Source organism: Coregonus lavaretus, assembly GCF_964263955.1.
Source record: "Coregonus lavaretus genome assembly, contig: HAP1_SCAFFOLD_5729, whole genome shotgun sequence".
NCBI classification, from domain to species: Eukaryota; Metazoa; Chordata; class Actinopteri; order Salmoniformes; family Salmonidae; genus Coregonus; species Coregonus lavaretus.
The window spans coordinates 1-13,821 of NW_028157175.1; the positions used below are offsets into that span (position 1 = coordinate 1).

General features: G+C 43.6%; 1 protein-coding gene across 1 annotated transcript; it reads left to right on the plus strand.

Moving 5' to 3' along the window:
- Positions 1-5,960: 5,960 nt before the first annotated feature.
- Positions 5,961-8,386, plus strand: LOC311125714 (multiple PDZ domain protein-like; the record flags this gene model as incomplete). The annotated part of the gene is made up of 4 exons (XM_084199744.1): positions 5,961-6,053; positions 6,334-6,437; positions 7,786-7,909; positions 8,240-8,386. The coding sequence occupies 4 exons, from the start codon at positions 5,961-5,963 to the stop codon at positions 8,384-8,386; spliced, it is 468 nt and encodes a 155-aa protein (XP_084055870.1).
- Between the last annotated feature and the right edge of the window lie 5,435 nt (positions 8,387-13,821).

A 13,821-nucleotide genomic window follows, 5' to 3' on the forward strand; every position in this document is an offset into this window, starting at 1 on the left:
GTAGGGAAGAGGTAGGGGACTGTTTCTCAACTATCTACTACTGATTTTCAGCTCTCCACTGGTTCTCAACTATCTACTGGTTTTCAGCTGTCCACTGGTTCTCAACTATCTACTGGTTTTTAGCTGTCCACTGGTTCTCAACTGTCAACTGGTTTTCAGCTGTCCACTGGTTCTCAACTGTCAACTGGTTTTCAACTATCTAATGGTTTTCAACTGGTTTTCAACTGTCAACTGGTTTTCAGCTGTCAGCTGGTTTCAACAGTCATAAATGTTATTATGTTGACATCTTGATGTTTCCACTAGCAACGACACAGGTGTGTTTGTGTCTGAGATCATTCGAGGGGGTGTGGCTGATGGAGACGGTCGGCTGTTTCTAGGAGACCAGATCCTGTCAGTCAACAGAGAGGATGTCAGAACAGCTACACAGGAACACGTTACCTCACTGTTACAGGTGGGATATACACACACACACACACACACACACACAGACACACACACACACACACACACACAGACACAGACACACACACACACACACACACACAGACACAGACACAGACACACACACACACACACAGACACAGACACACACACACACACACACACACACACACACACACACACACACACACACACACACACACACACACACACACACAGACACAGACACAGACACACACACACACACACACACACACACACACACACACACACACACAGACACAGACACACACACACACACCACACACACACACACACACACACACACACACACACACACACACACACACACAGACACACACACACACACACACACACACACACACACACACACACACACACACACACACACACACACTAGGAGAGGATGTCAGAGAAGCATCACAGGAACACCTCACAACACTGCTATAGGTATAGGACGGGCTCGTGGTAATGGCTGGAGCGGAATCACTGGAATGGTATCAAATACATCGAAACACATGGTTTCCATTCCATTTGCTCCGTTCCAGCCATTTATTATGAGCTGTCCTCCCCTCAGCAGCCTCCACTGATACACACACACACACACACACACACACACACACAGAGGATGTCAGATCAGCCACACAGAAACATGTCACCGCGCTGATACACACACACACCTCAGTTGTTAGAGAGGAAGTCAGCGAAGCCACACAGGAAGACGTGACGGCGCTGCTACAGATCTGACACACACAGACACACACACACACACACACACATACACACACACACACACACACACAGACACACACACACACAGACACACACACACACACACACACACACACACACACACACACACACACACACACAGACACACACACACACACACACACCCAGGTTTAAGTCCTCTCTCATCTCTCTGTCGTGTCTCTCAGAGCTGCAGTAGTGGAGCAGTGATCCTAGAGGTTGCTCGCTTCAAAGCCGGTGTTCACTACTCTTGTGGAAGCCAGGTAAAACACCGCGCCTCATAGCCTCTTACCCACGACGTCATGTCTATCGTCATACTAGGGCTTTGTGTTTCTCTTTGTCAAACTCCACCTGGTCTGTGGTTTTATAATGTTGTGTTGTCCAGAGTGGTGACTCCGGTGGTAGTGGCAGCTCCACCCTGACCCCCTCCGGTGTGTGTGATGTCCAGGGTCACCACCAGGGGGAGACAGAGAGACGCCAGAGAGGAGAGGGCTACCGTGAGTGAGATGGAGGCTTCTCATAACATATTTCACCAGTGTTTTAAACAACTGTAATAGTCAAATCAACTGTAAAAAAGTAACTTAAAGTAAACTACAGTAAAGTTAAGCCACCAGATGGAGAAAGAGAGACGCCAGAGAGGAGAGGGCTACCGTGAGGGATTCACTCTCTGATTATGGGATTTCTTGTTGTTAACACTGGTCACGGTAGACACCAATCCAATGCTGTAAACTCATTGAATGGGCGTGAACAAGTGAACATTTAAACATCCTTTTCAGTAATAAAATGCTATTTTCCTCCACAGCATTTGAAGACTACCATGAGATAAGGACAGTGGTTATACATAAGGTGGGATATACAGTACTTCTGGTTTTGGTCATTTTCTATCAGTGCAAATGCTGAGCAAAGCTGGACTATATATGGTTGTTATATGGAATATATATATGGTTGTTATATGGAATATATATATGGTGTTATATGGAATATATATATATGGTTGTTATATGAAATTTATATATGGTTGTTATATGGAATATATATATGGTTGTTATATGGAATATATATGGTTGTTATATGGAATATATATATGGTTGTTATATGGAATATATATGGTTGTTATATGGAATATATATATGGTTGTTATATGGAATATACATGGTTGTTATATGGAATATATATATGGTTGTTATATGGAATATATATATGGTTGTTATATGAAATATATATATGGTTGTTATATGGAATATATATATGGTTGTTATGGAATATATATGGTTGTTATATGGAATATATATATGGTTGTTATATGGAATATATATGGTTGTTATATGGAATATATATATGGTTGTTATATGGAATATACATGGTTGTTATATGGAATATACAGTGGGGAAAAAAAGTATTTAGTCAGCCACCAATTGTGCAAGTTCTCCCACTTAAAAAGATGAGAGAGGCCTGTAATTTTCATCATAGGTACACGTCAACTATGACAGACAAAATGAGGAAAAAGAATCCAGAAAATCACATTGTAGGATTTTTAATGAATTTATTTGCAAATGATGGTGGAAAATAAGTATTTGGTCAATAACAAAAGTTTCTCAATACTTTGTTATATACCCTTTGTTGGCAATGACACAGGTCAAACGTTTTCTGTAAGTCTTCACAAGGTTTTCACACACTGTTGCTGGTATTTTGGCCCATTCCTCCATGCAGATCTCCTCTAGAGCAGTGATGTTTTGGGGCTGTCGCTGGGCAACACAGACTTTCAACTCCCTCCAAAGATTTTCTATGGGGTTGAGATCTGGAGACTGGCTAGGCCACTCCAGGACCTTGAAATGCTTCTTACGAAGCCACTCCTTCGTTTCCCGGGCAGTGTGTTTGGGATCATTGTCATGCTGAAAGACCCAGCCACGTTTCATCTTCAATGCCCTTGCTGATGGAAGAAGGTTTTCACTCAAAATCTCACGATACATGGCCCCATTCATTCTTTCCTTTACACGGATCAGTCGTCCTGGTCCCTTTGCAGAAAAACAGCCCCAAAGCATGATGTTTCCACCCCCATGCTCCACAGTAGGTATGGTGTTCTTTGGATGCAACTCAGCATTCTTTGTCCTCCAAACACGACGAGTTGAGTTTTTACCAAAAAGTTATATTTTGGTTTCATCTGACCATATGACATTCTCCCAATCCTCTTCTGGATAATCCAAATGCACTCTAGCAAACTTCAGAAGGGCCTGGACGACATGTACTGGCTTAAGCAGGGGGACACGTCTTGCACTGCAGGATTTGAGTCCCTGGCGGCATAGTGTGTTACTGATGGTAGGCTTTGTTACTTTGGTCCCAGCTCTCTGCAGGACATTCACTAGGTCCCCCCGTGTTGTTCTGGGATTTTTGCTCACCGTTCTTGTGATCATTTTGACCCCACAGGGTGAGATCTTGCGTGGAGCCCCAGATCGAGGGAGATTATCAGTGGTCTTGTATGTCTTCCATTTCCTAATTAATTGCTCCCACAGTTGATTTCTTCAAACCAAGCTGCTTACCTATTGCAGATTCAGTCTTCCCAGCCTGGTGCAGGTCTACAATTTTGTTTCTGGTGTCCTTTGACAGTTCTTTGGTCTTGGCCATAGTGGAGTTTGGAGTGTGACTGTTTGAGGTTGTGGACAGGTGTCTTTTATACTGATAACAAGTTCAAACAGGTGCCATTAATACAGGTAACGAGTGGGGGACAGAGGAGCCTCTTAAACAAGAAGTTACAGGTCTGTGAGAGCCAGAAATCTTGCTTGTTTGTAGGTGACCAAATACTTATTTTCCACCATAATTTGCAAATAAATTCATTAAAAATCCTACAATGTGATTTTCTGGATTTTTTTTTCTCAATTTGTCTGTCATAGTTGACGTGTACCTATGATGAAAATTACAGGCCTCTCTCATCTTTTTAAGTGGGAGAACTTGCACAATTGGTGGCTGACTAAATACTTTTTTTCCCCACTGTACATGGTTGTTATATGGAATATATATGGTTGTTATATGGAATATACAGCACCAGTCAAAAGTTTGGACACACCTACTCATCCAGGGTTTTTCTTTATTTTTACTTTTTTCTACACTGTAGAATAATAGTGAAGACATCAAAACTATGAAATAACACATATGGAATCATGTAGTAACCCAAAAAGTTTTAAACAAATCAAAATATATTTTATATTTGAGATTTTTCAAATAGCCACCCTTCTAAGTTTCTTCAAGTGCAGTCGCAAAAACCATCAAGCGCTATGATGAAACTGACTCTCACGAGGACCGCCACAGGAAAGGAAGACCCAGAGTTACCTCTGCTGCAGGGGATACATTCATAAGAGTTAACTGCACCTCAGATTGCAGCCCAAATAAATGCTTCACAGAGTTCAAGTAACAGACACATCTCTACATCAACTGTTCAGAGGACACTGCGTGAATCAGGCCTTCATGGTTGAGTTGCTGCAAAGAAACCACTACTAAAGGACACCAATAAGGAGAAGAGACTTGCTTGGGCCAAGAAACCCGAGCAATGGAAATTAGACCGGTGGAAATCTGTCCTTTGGTCTGATGAGTCCAAATTTGAGATTTTTGGTTCCAACCGCCGTGTCTTTGTGAGACGCAGAGTAGGTGAACGGATGATCTCCGCATGTGTGGTTCCCACCGTAAAGCATTGAGGAGGAGGTGTGATGGTGTGGGGGTGCTTTGCTGGTGACACTGTCTGTGATTTATTTAGAATTCAAGGCACAATTAACCAGCATGGCTACCACAGCATTCTGCAGCGATACACCATCCCATCTGGTTTGGGCTTAGTGGGACTATCATTTGTTTTTCAATAGGACAATGACCCAACACACCTCCAGGCTGTGTAAGAGCTATTTTACCTAGAAGGAGAGTGATGGAGTGCTGCATCAGATGACCTGGCCTCCACAATCACCCAACCTCAACCCAATTGAGATGGTTTGGGATGAGTCGGACCGCAGAATGAAGGAAAAGCAGCCAACAAGTGCTCAGCATATGTGGGAACTCCTTCAAGACTGTTGGAAAAGCATTCCAGGTGAAGCTGGTTGAGAGAATGCCAAGAGTGTGCAAAGCTGTCATCGAGGCAAAGGGTGGATACTTTGAAGAATCTCCAATATAAAATATATCTTGATTTGTTTAACACTTTTTTGGTTACTACATAATTCGATATGTGTTATTTCATAGTTTTGATGTCTTCACTATTATTCTACAATGTAGACAATAGTAAAAATAAAGACAAACCCTTGAATGAGTAGGTGTGTCCAAACTTTTGACTGGTACTGTATATGGTTGGTAGATAAAGTCTATATGTTATGTTACTCCAGGGTCCGTGTGACTCTCTGGGTCTGAGTGTAGCTGGTGGGGTTGGTTCTCCTCATGGAGACGTACCTCTCTTCATTGCTACTATGGACCCTATTGGACTGGCTGCCAGGACACACCAAATCTATGTAAGTCTCTCTCTGTGCGTGTGTGTGTGTGTGTGTGTGTGCGTGTGCATGCTTACAAAATGAAATAAATCAACGCTTTAATCAACTGATCTGTGTGTGAACATGTCCTACCATTCTGTCTGCCTGTATTCGCCTCTCTCTCTCTCTCTCTCTCTCTCTCTCTCTCTCTCTCTCTCTCTCTCTGTCTCTCTCTCTCTCTCTCTCTCTCTCTCTCTCTCTCTCTCTCTCTCTCTCTCTCTCTCTCTCTCCATCTCTCAGGTAGGAGACTTTATGGTGAGTATTAACGATGTCTCCACTGAGGGGATGAGCCACATCCAAGCTGGAGCTCTGCTGAAGACCATCAGTGGTACCATCACCCTACAGGTGACACACACCATCCACACACACACACACACACACACACACACACACACACACACACAACAAACACCATCACAGGTGACAAATCCTAGAACGATAACAATCTGCACTTGTGCCCTTGAGCAAGGCACTTAACTCTGAAACTGCTCACCGGGCACTGCACTGTGTCTGTCCGCTGCTCCAGTCTCTCTCCAAACTAATGTCTATATGTGTGTATCAGAGGGGATGGGTACAGCAGAAGACACTGTTTCATATGGATGAATAAAGTCTTGTTGTTCTTCAGGTGCTGACTACAGGGTCGGTGGCTGAGGGCTGTGGAGGAGGACAGGGCCAGGGAGATGTAGGTATCCCCTCCACAGGACCAGCTACCCTACACAACCACATGAGGTAGGAGTCTGCTGCTATCGCATGTTATAAACATGTTATAAACATGTTATAAAGAGGGAGCAGGTAGAGCAGGAAGAGGGAGAGGGGGTAGAGGAGTCTGAGGACAGGGCCAGGGAGAGGGAGAGGGAGAGGGAGAGGGAGGACAGGGCCAGGGAGAGGGAGAGGGAGAGGGGGAGGAGGTAGAGGACAGGGCCAAGGAGAGGGAGAGGGAGAGGGGGAGGAGGTAGAGGACAGGGCCAAGGAGAGGGAGAGGGGGAGGAGTCTGAGGACAGGGCCAGGGAGAGGGAGAGGGAGAGGGGAGGAGGTAGAGGACAGGGCCAAGGAGAGGGAGAGGGGGAGGAGTCTGAGGACAGGGCCAGGGAGAGGGAGAGGGAGAGGGGGAGGAGTCTGAGGACAGGGCCAAGGAGAGGGAGAGGGAGAGGGGGAGGAGGTGTAGAGCAGTCTGAGGACAGGGCCAAGGAGAGGGAGAGGGGGAGGAGTCTGAGGACAGGGCCAAGGAGAGGGAGAGGGGGAGGAGTCTGAGGACAGGGCCAGGGAGAGGGAGAGGGGGAGGAGTCTGAGGACAGGGCCAAGGAGAGGGAGAGGGAGAGGGGGAGGAGGTGTAGAGCAGTCTGAGGACAGGGCCAAGGAGAGGGAGAGGGGGAGGAGTCTGAGGACAGGGCCAAGGAGAGGGAGAGGGGGAGGAGTCTGAGGACAGGGCCAGGGAGAGGGAGAGGGAGAGGGGGAGGAGGTAGAGGAGTCTGAGGACAGGGCCAGGGAGAGGGAGAGGGAGAGGAGGTGTAGAGGAGTCTGAGGACAGGGCCAAGGAGAGGGAGAGGGGGAGGAGGTGTAGAGGAGTCTGAGGACAGGGCCAAGGAGAGGGAGAGGGAGAGGAGGTGTAGAGGAGTCTGAGGACAGGGCCAAGGAGAGGGAGAGGGGGAGGAGGTGTAGAGGAGTCTGAGGACAGGGCCAAGGAGAGGGAGAGGGGGAGGAGGTGTAGAGGAGTCTGAGGACAGGGCCAGGGAGAGGGAGAGGGAGAGGAGGTGTAGAGGAGTCTGAGGACAGGGCCAGGGAGAGGGAGAGGGAGAGGAGGTGTAGAGGAGTCTGAGGACAGGGCCAAGGAGAGGGAGAGGGGGAGGAGGTGTAGAGGAGTCTGAGGACAGGGCCAAGGAGAGGGAGAGGGAGAGGGGTCTGAGGACAGGGCCAGGGAGAGGGAGAGGGAGAGGAGTCTGAGGACAGGGCCAGGGAGAGGGAGAGGAGGTGTAGAGGAGTCTGAGGACAAGGAGGTTTGGTATGAGCCATTGCCACACCCCGCATATCAGATAGAGGACTGCAAATCTTACATGTTGTTATTTTATATCTCCTATAGTCCCCAGTTTTATAGAACCATCCGTCTGGACAGAGGAGCTCTGGGTCTAGGCTTCAGTATAGTTGGAGGATTCAGCAGTCCCCACGGAGACCTGCCCATCTACGTCAAAACTGTCTTTGGAAAGGTAACTGTCTATTTCCTTTAGAAAGGTAACACAAAGACCTCTATCTATTTCCTTTAGAAAGGTAACACAAAGACCTCTATCTATTTCCTTTAGAAAGGTAACACAAAGACCTCTATCTATTTCATTTAGAAAGGTAACATGTTATTTTAGTCCTCAATGTGCGTTCAATATACCTGTCATTTTACTGTAAATTCCTTGTGTCTTACGACTATCAAAACTCACTTGACTGTCTTGCAACGCAAGTTGAAACTCAAACTTTGCAACCGTGTTTGATGCCATGGTGATTGATGCAGTGTCTCTCTCTCTGCATTTCTCTCTCTCTCTCTCCAGGGAGCAGCGATTGAAGATGGCAGGCTGCAGCGTGGGGATCAGATCATCGCTGTGAACGGTCACAGTCTGGAGGGGGTCACTCACGCCGGCGCCGTCGCCATACTGAAGAACACCAAGGGAACTGTAGTCCTCACCGTACTCTCCTGAGTGTAGTCCTCACACAACCGTCTGTCGCCCTTTGATGATGTCATCAGCAGACTACATTAGGGTTGTGTTCATTAGGCACGAAACAGAAGAAAACAGACTAAACAGGGAGGTACTACCTGAACTTTTTCAATAAATATGTGTTCTGTTGCAAAACGTTTTTCTACGGTGTGCACTAATGAATATGTTTATCTCTAGAATGAGGTGAAGATTCTCACAGAATAAGGTCTTCTATATGTCATCCTAGATGTAAATGGCTCTCATTGTAGCAAAACTATGAACCCTGTAATGTATTTCTATGTGTCTATGTACATGTACGTCTCCTTCAAAATGGACCTCATCATAGTAGACTACTCACATCACTGTAATACTCCTTAAAAATGGACCTCATCATAGTAGACTACTCACATCACTGTATGACTCCTTCAGAATGGACCTCATCATAGTAGACTACTCACATCACTGTATGACTCCTTCGAAATGGACCTCATCATAGTAGACTACTCACATCACTGTAATACTCCTTAAAAATGGACATCATCATAGTAGACTACTCACATCACTGTATGACTCCTTCGAAATGGACCTCATCATAGTAGACTACTCACATCACTGTAATACTCCTTAAAAATGGACCTCATCATAGTAGACTACTCACATCACTGTATGACTCCTTCAGAATGGACCTCATCATAGTAGACTACTCACATCACTGTATGACTCCTTCAAAATGGACCTCATCATAGTAGACTACTCACATCACTGTATGACTCCTTCAAAATGGACCTCATCATAGTAGACTACTCACATCACTGTATGACTCCTTCAAAATGGACCTCATCATAGTAGACTATTCACATCACTGTATGACTCCTTCAAAATGGACCTGATCATAGTAGACTACTCACATCACTGTATGTCTCCTTCAAAATGGACCTCATCATAGTAGACTACTCACATCACTGTATGACTCCTTCAAAATGGACCTAATCATAGTAGACTACTCACATCACTGTATGTCTCCTTCAAAATGGACCTCATCATAGTAGACTACTCACATTACATTTACATTTTAGTCATTTAGCAGACGCTCTTATCCAGAGCGACTTACAGTTAGTGAGTGCATACATTTTTTTTTTTTCATAACTAGGATATTGTTGACACAAGAGTAACTTATGACAACAGTAGAACCGTTTTTTCTCTCTGGAGTAAGGTAAATCCAGCACATTCTGTGACTGATGACCTTGTACGATACAATGGGTTAGTGTTTCTTCACAGTAGGCAACAGGTCTTAAGACAATTGACAGACTTTCACATCACTGTATGTCTCCTTCAAATGGACCTCATCATAGTAGACTACTCACATCACTGTATGACTCCTTCAAAATGGACCTCATCATAGTAGACTACTCACATCACTGTATGTCTCCTTCAAAATGGACCTCATCATAGTAGACTACTCACATCACTGTATGTCTCCTTCAAAATGGACCTCATCATAGTAGACTACTCACTAGTCACATCACTGTATGTCTCCTTCAAAATGGACCTCATCATAGTAGACTACTCACATCACTGTATGTCTCCTTCAAAATGGACCTCATCATAGTAGACTACTCACTACTCACATCACTGGATGTCTCCTTCAAAATGAACCTCATCATAGTAGACTACTCACATCACTGTATGTCTCCTTCAAAATGGACCTAATCATAGTAGACTACTCACATCACTGTATGTCTCCTTCAGAATGGACCTCATCATAGTAGACTACTCACATCACTGTATGTCTCCTTCAAAATGGACCTCATCATAGTAGACTACTCACATCACTGTATGTCTCCTTCAGAATGGACCTCATCATAGTAGACTACTCACATCACTGTATATCTCCTTCAAAATGGACCTCATCATAGTAGACTACTCACTAGTCACATCACTGTATGTCTCCTTCAAAATATACCTCATCATAGTAGACTACTCACTACTCACATCACTGGATGTCTCCATCAAACTGGACCTCATCCTAGTAGACTACTCACATCACTGGATGTCTCCTTCAAAATGGACCTCATCCGAGTAGACTACTCACATCACTGGATGTCTCCATCAAACTGGACCTCATCATAGTAGACTACTCACATCACTGTATGTCTCCATCAAAATGGACCTCATCATAGTAGACTAGTCACATCACTGTATTTCTCCTTCAAAATGGACCTCATCATAGTAGACTACTCACTAGTCACATCACTGTATGTCACCTTCAAAATGGACCTCATCATAGTAGACTACTCACATCACTGTATGTCTCCATCAAAATGGACCTCATCATAGTAGACTAGTCACATCACTGTATTTCTCCTTCAAAATGGACCTCATCATAGTAGACTACTCACTAGTCACATCACTGTATGTCACCTTCAAAATGGACCTCATCATAGTAGACTACTCACATCACTGTATGTCTCCATCAAAATGGACCTCATCATAGTAGACTAGTCACATCACTGTATTTCTCCTTCAAAATGGACCTCATCATAGTAGACTACTCACTAGTCACATCACTGTATGTCACCTTCAAAATGGACCTCATCATAGTAGACTACTCACATCACTGTATGTCTCCTTCAAAATGGACCTCATCATAGTAGACTACTCACATCACTGTATGTCTCCTTCAAAATGGACCTCATCATAGTAGACTACTCACATCACTGTATGTCTCCTTCAAAATGGACCTCATCATAGTAGACTACTCACTAGTCACATCACTGTATGTCTCCTTCAGAATGGACCTCATCATAGTAGACTACTCACATCACTGTATGTCTCCTTCAAAATGGACCTAATCATAGTAGACTACTCACATCACTGTATGTCTCCTTCAAAATGGACCTCATCATAGTAGACTACTCACATTACATTTACATTTTAGTCATTTAGCAGACGCTCTTATCCAGAGCGACTTACAGTTAGTGAGTGCATACATTTTTTTTTTTCATAACTAGGATATTGTTGACACAAGAGTAAGTTATGACAACAGTAGAACCGTTTTTTCTCTCTGGAGTAAGGTAAATCCAGCACATTCTGTGACTGATGACCTTGTACGATACAATGGGTTAGTGTTTCTTCACAGTAGGCTACAGGTCTTAAGACGATTGACAGACTTTCACATCACTGTAATACTCCTTCAAAATGGACCTCATCATAGTAGACTACTCACATCACTGTATGTCTCCTTCAAAATGGACCTCATCATAGTAGACTACTCACATCACTGTATGTCTCCTTCAAAATGGACCTCATCATAGTAGACTACTCACATCACTGTATGTCTCCTTCAGAATGGACCTCATCATAGTAGACTACTCACTAGTCACATAACTAACTAACACACACTAAAGATGCATTCTAAACAAGTGTGGCAATAGATGCCAAGACTCTACGCCAATCTTTTATATGGCAGTTAGGAGTAGAATTTACATTTTGAATGAAGAATTCAAATCTTAACCGTTATTTTTTACTCATGTACTTTAGTTGCTACCTTACTACAGGAATATGAGAAGGTCTATTTCACTATGTTAACTTTCTACTTCCATTATGTTCATTAATGTAACTATTATTTAACTATTTATTTATTCTGTTTTTATATGTTGCCTGCAGGAAGGCGTACTAACCTCTACTTGTGGTATTAGTATTCCATATACGGTATGTTGGTGTCAGCTCGTTGTATCTTGTTCTTTATACCATGTCTTCTTTTGAGGTGTTTTGACAAAAAAATTAGGTGTTTTGGCAAAAAAAATAGCTAGCTAGCTAACCAACAACAGTAATGATGTATTCGAGAGACAACAAGTGCTCATTGTTTAAATGTATTTATGTTTTCAATAAACATTTGGAGATTAAATATAGTTAACATGTCGTCAACAATCTAAGCCAACCCCGTCTGTTTCGCCCCATAGTTGTGGACGCGTCGGTTTTGTTGCTAAACAACCAACCCGTCTTTGCAAAATACATCTGTACTTATCACACAAAGAAATATTGATTCTTAAATCAACCAACGAATCAACAAATCATCCAATCAATGATGGGGTGCTGATCTATTTTGCATCAGTATAGAATTTCTCACAGAATGGATGACAACTATTGTCAGAATGTAATTTCTGTCATGCAGTAGCTATAGTGGCTTGTTTAAAATTTTTAAAATATTTTAGTTGTTTTGGACACATTAAGGTGCTTTCGAAGGTATTCACCCCCCTTGGCATTTTTCCTATTTTGTTGCCTTACAACCTGGAATTAAAATTGATTTTTTGGGGGGGTTTGTATCATTTGATTTACACAACATGCCTACCACTTTGAAGATGCAAAATATTTTTAATTGTGAAACAGACAAGAAATAAGACAAAAAAAAATGAAAACTTGAGCGTGCATAATTATTCACCCCCCCCAAGTCAATACTTTGTAGAGCCACCTTTTCCAGCAATTACAGCTGCAAGTCTCTTGGGGTATAAGCTTGGCACATCTAGCCACTGGGATTTTTGCCCATTCTTCAAGGCAAAACTGCTTCAGCTCCTTCAAGTTGGATGGGTTCCACTTGTGTACAGCAATCTTTAAGTCATACCACAGATTCTCAATTGGATTGAGGTCTGGGCTTTGACTAGGCCATTCCAAGACAAATGTTTCCCCTTAAACCACTCGACTGTTGCTTTAGCAGTATGCTTAGGGTCATTGTCCTGCTGGAAGGTGAACCTCCATCCCAGTCTCAAATCTCTGGAAGACTGAAACAGGTTTCCCTCAATAATTTCCCTGTATTTAGCGCCATCCATCATTCCTTCAATTCTGACCAGTTACCAGTCCCTGCCGATGAAAAATATCCCCACAGCATGATGCTGCCACCACCATGCTTCACAGTGGGGATGGTGTTCTCGGGGTGATGAGAGGTGTTGGGTTTACGCCAGACATAGCTCTTTCCTTGATGGCCAAAAAGCTCAATTTTAGTCTCATCTGACCAGAGTACCTTCTTCCATATGTTTGGGGAGTCTCCATCATGCCTTTTGGCAAAAACCAAATGTGTTTGCTTATTTATTTCTTTAAGCAATGGCTTTTTTCTGGCCACTCTTCCGTAAAGCCCAGCTCTGTAGAGTGTACGACTTAAAGTGGTCCTATGGACAGATACTCCGATCTCCGCTGTGGAGCTTTGCAGCTCCTTCAGAGTTATCTTTGGTCTCTTTGTTGCCTCTCTGATTAATGCCATCCTTTCCTGGTCCGTGAGTGTTGGTGGGCAGCCCTCTCTTGGCAGGTTTGTTGTGGTGCCATATTCTTTCCATTTTTTAATAATGGATTTAATGGTGCTCCGTGAGATGTTCAAAGTTTCAGATATTTTTTTATAACCCAACCCTGATCTGTACTTCTTCACAACTTTGTCCCTGACCTGTTTG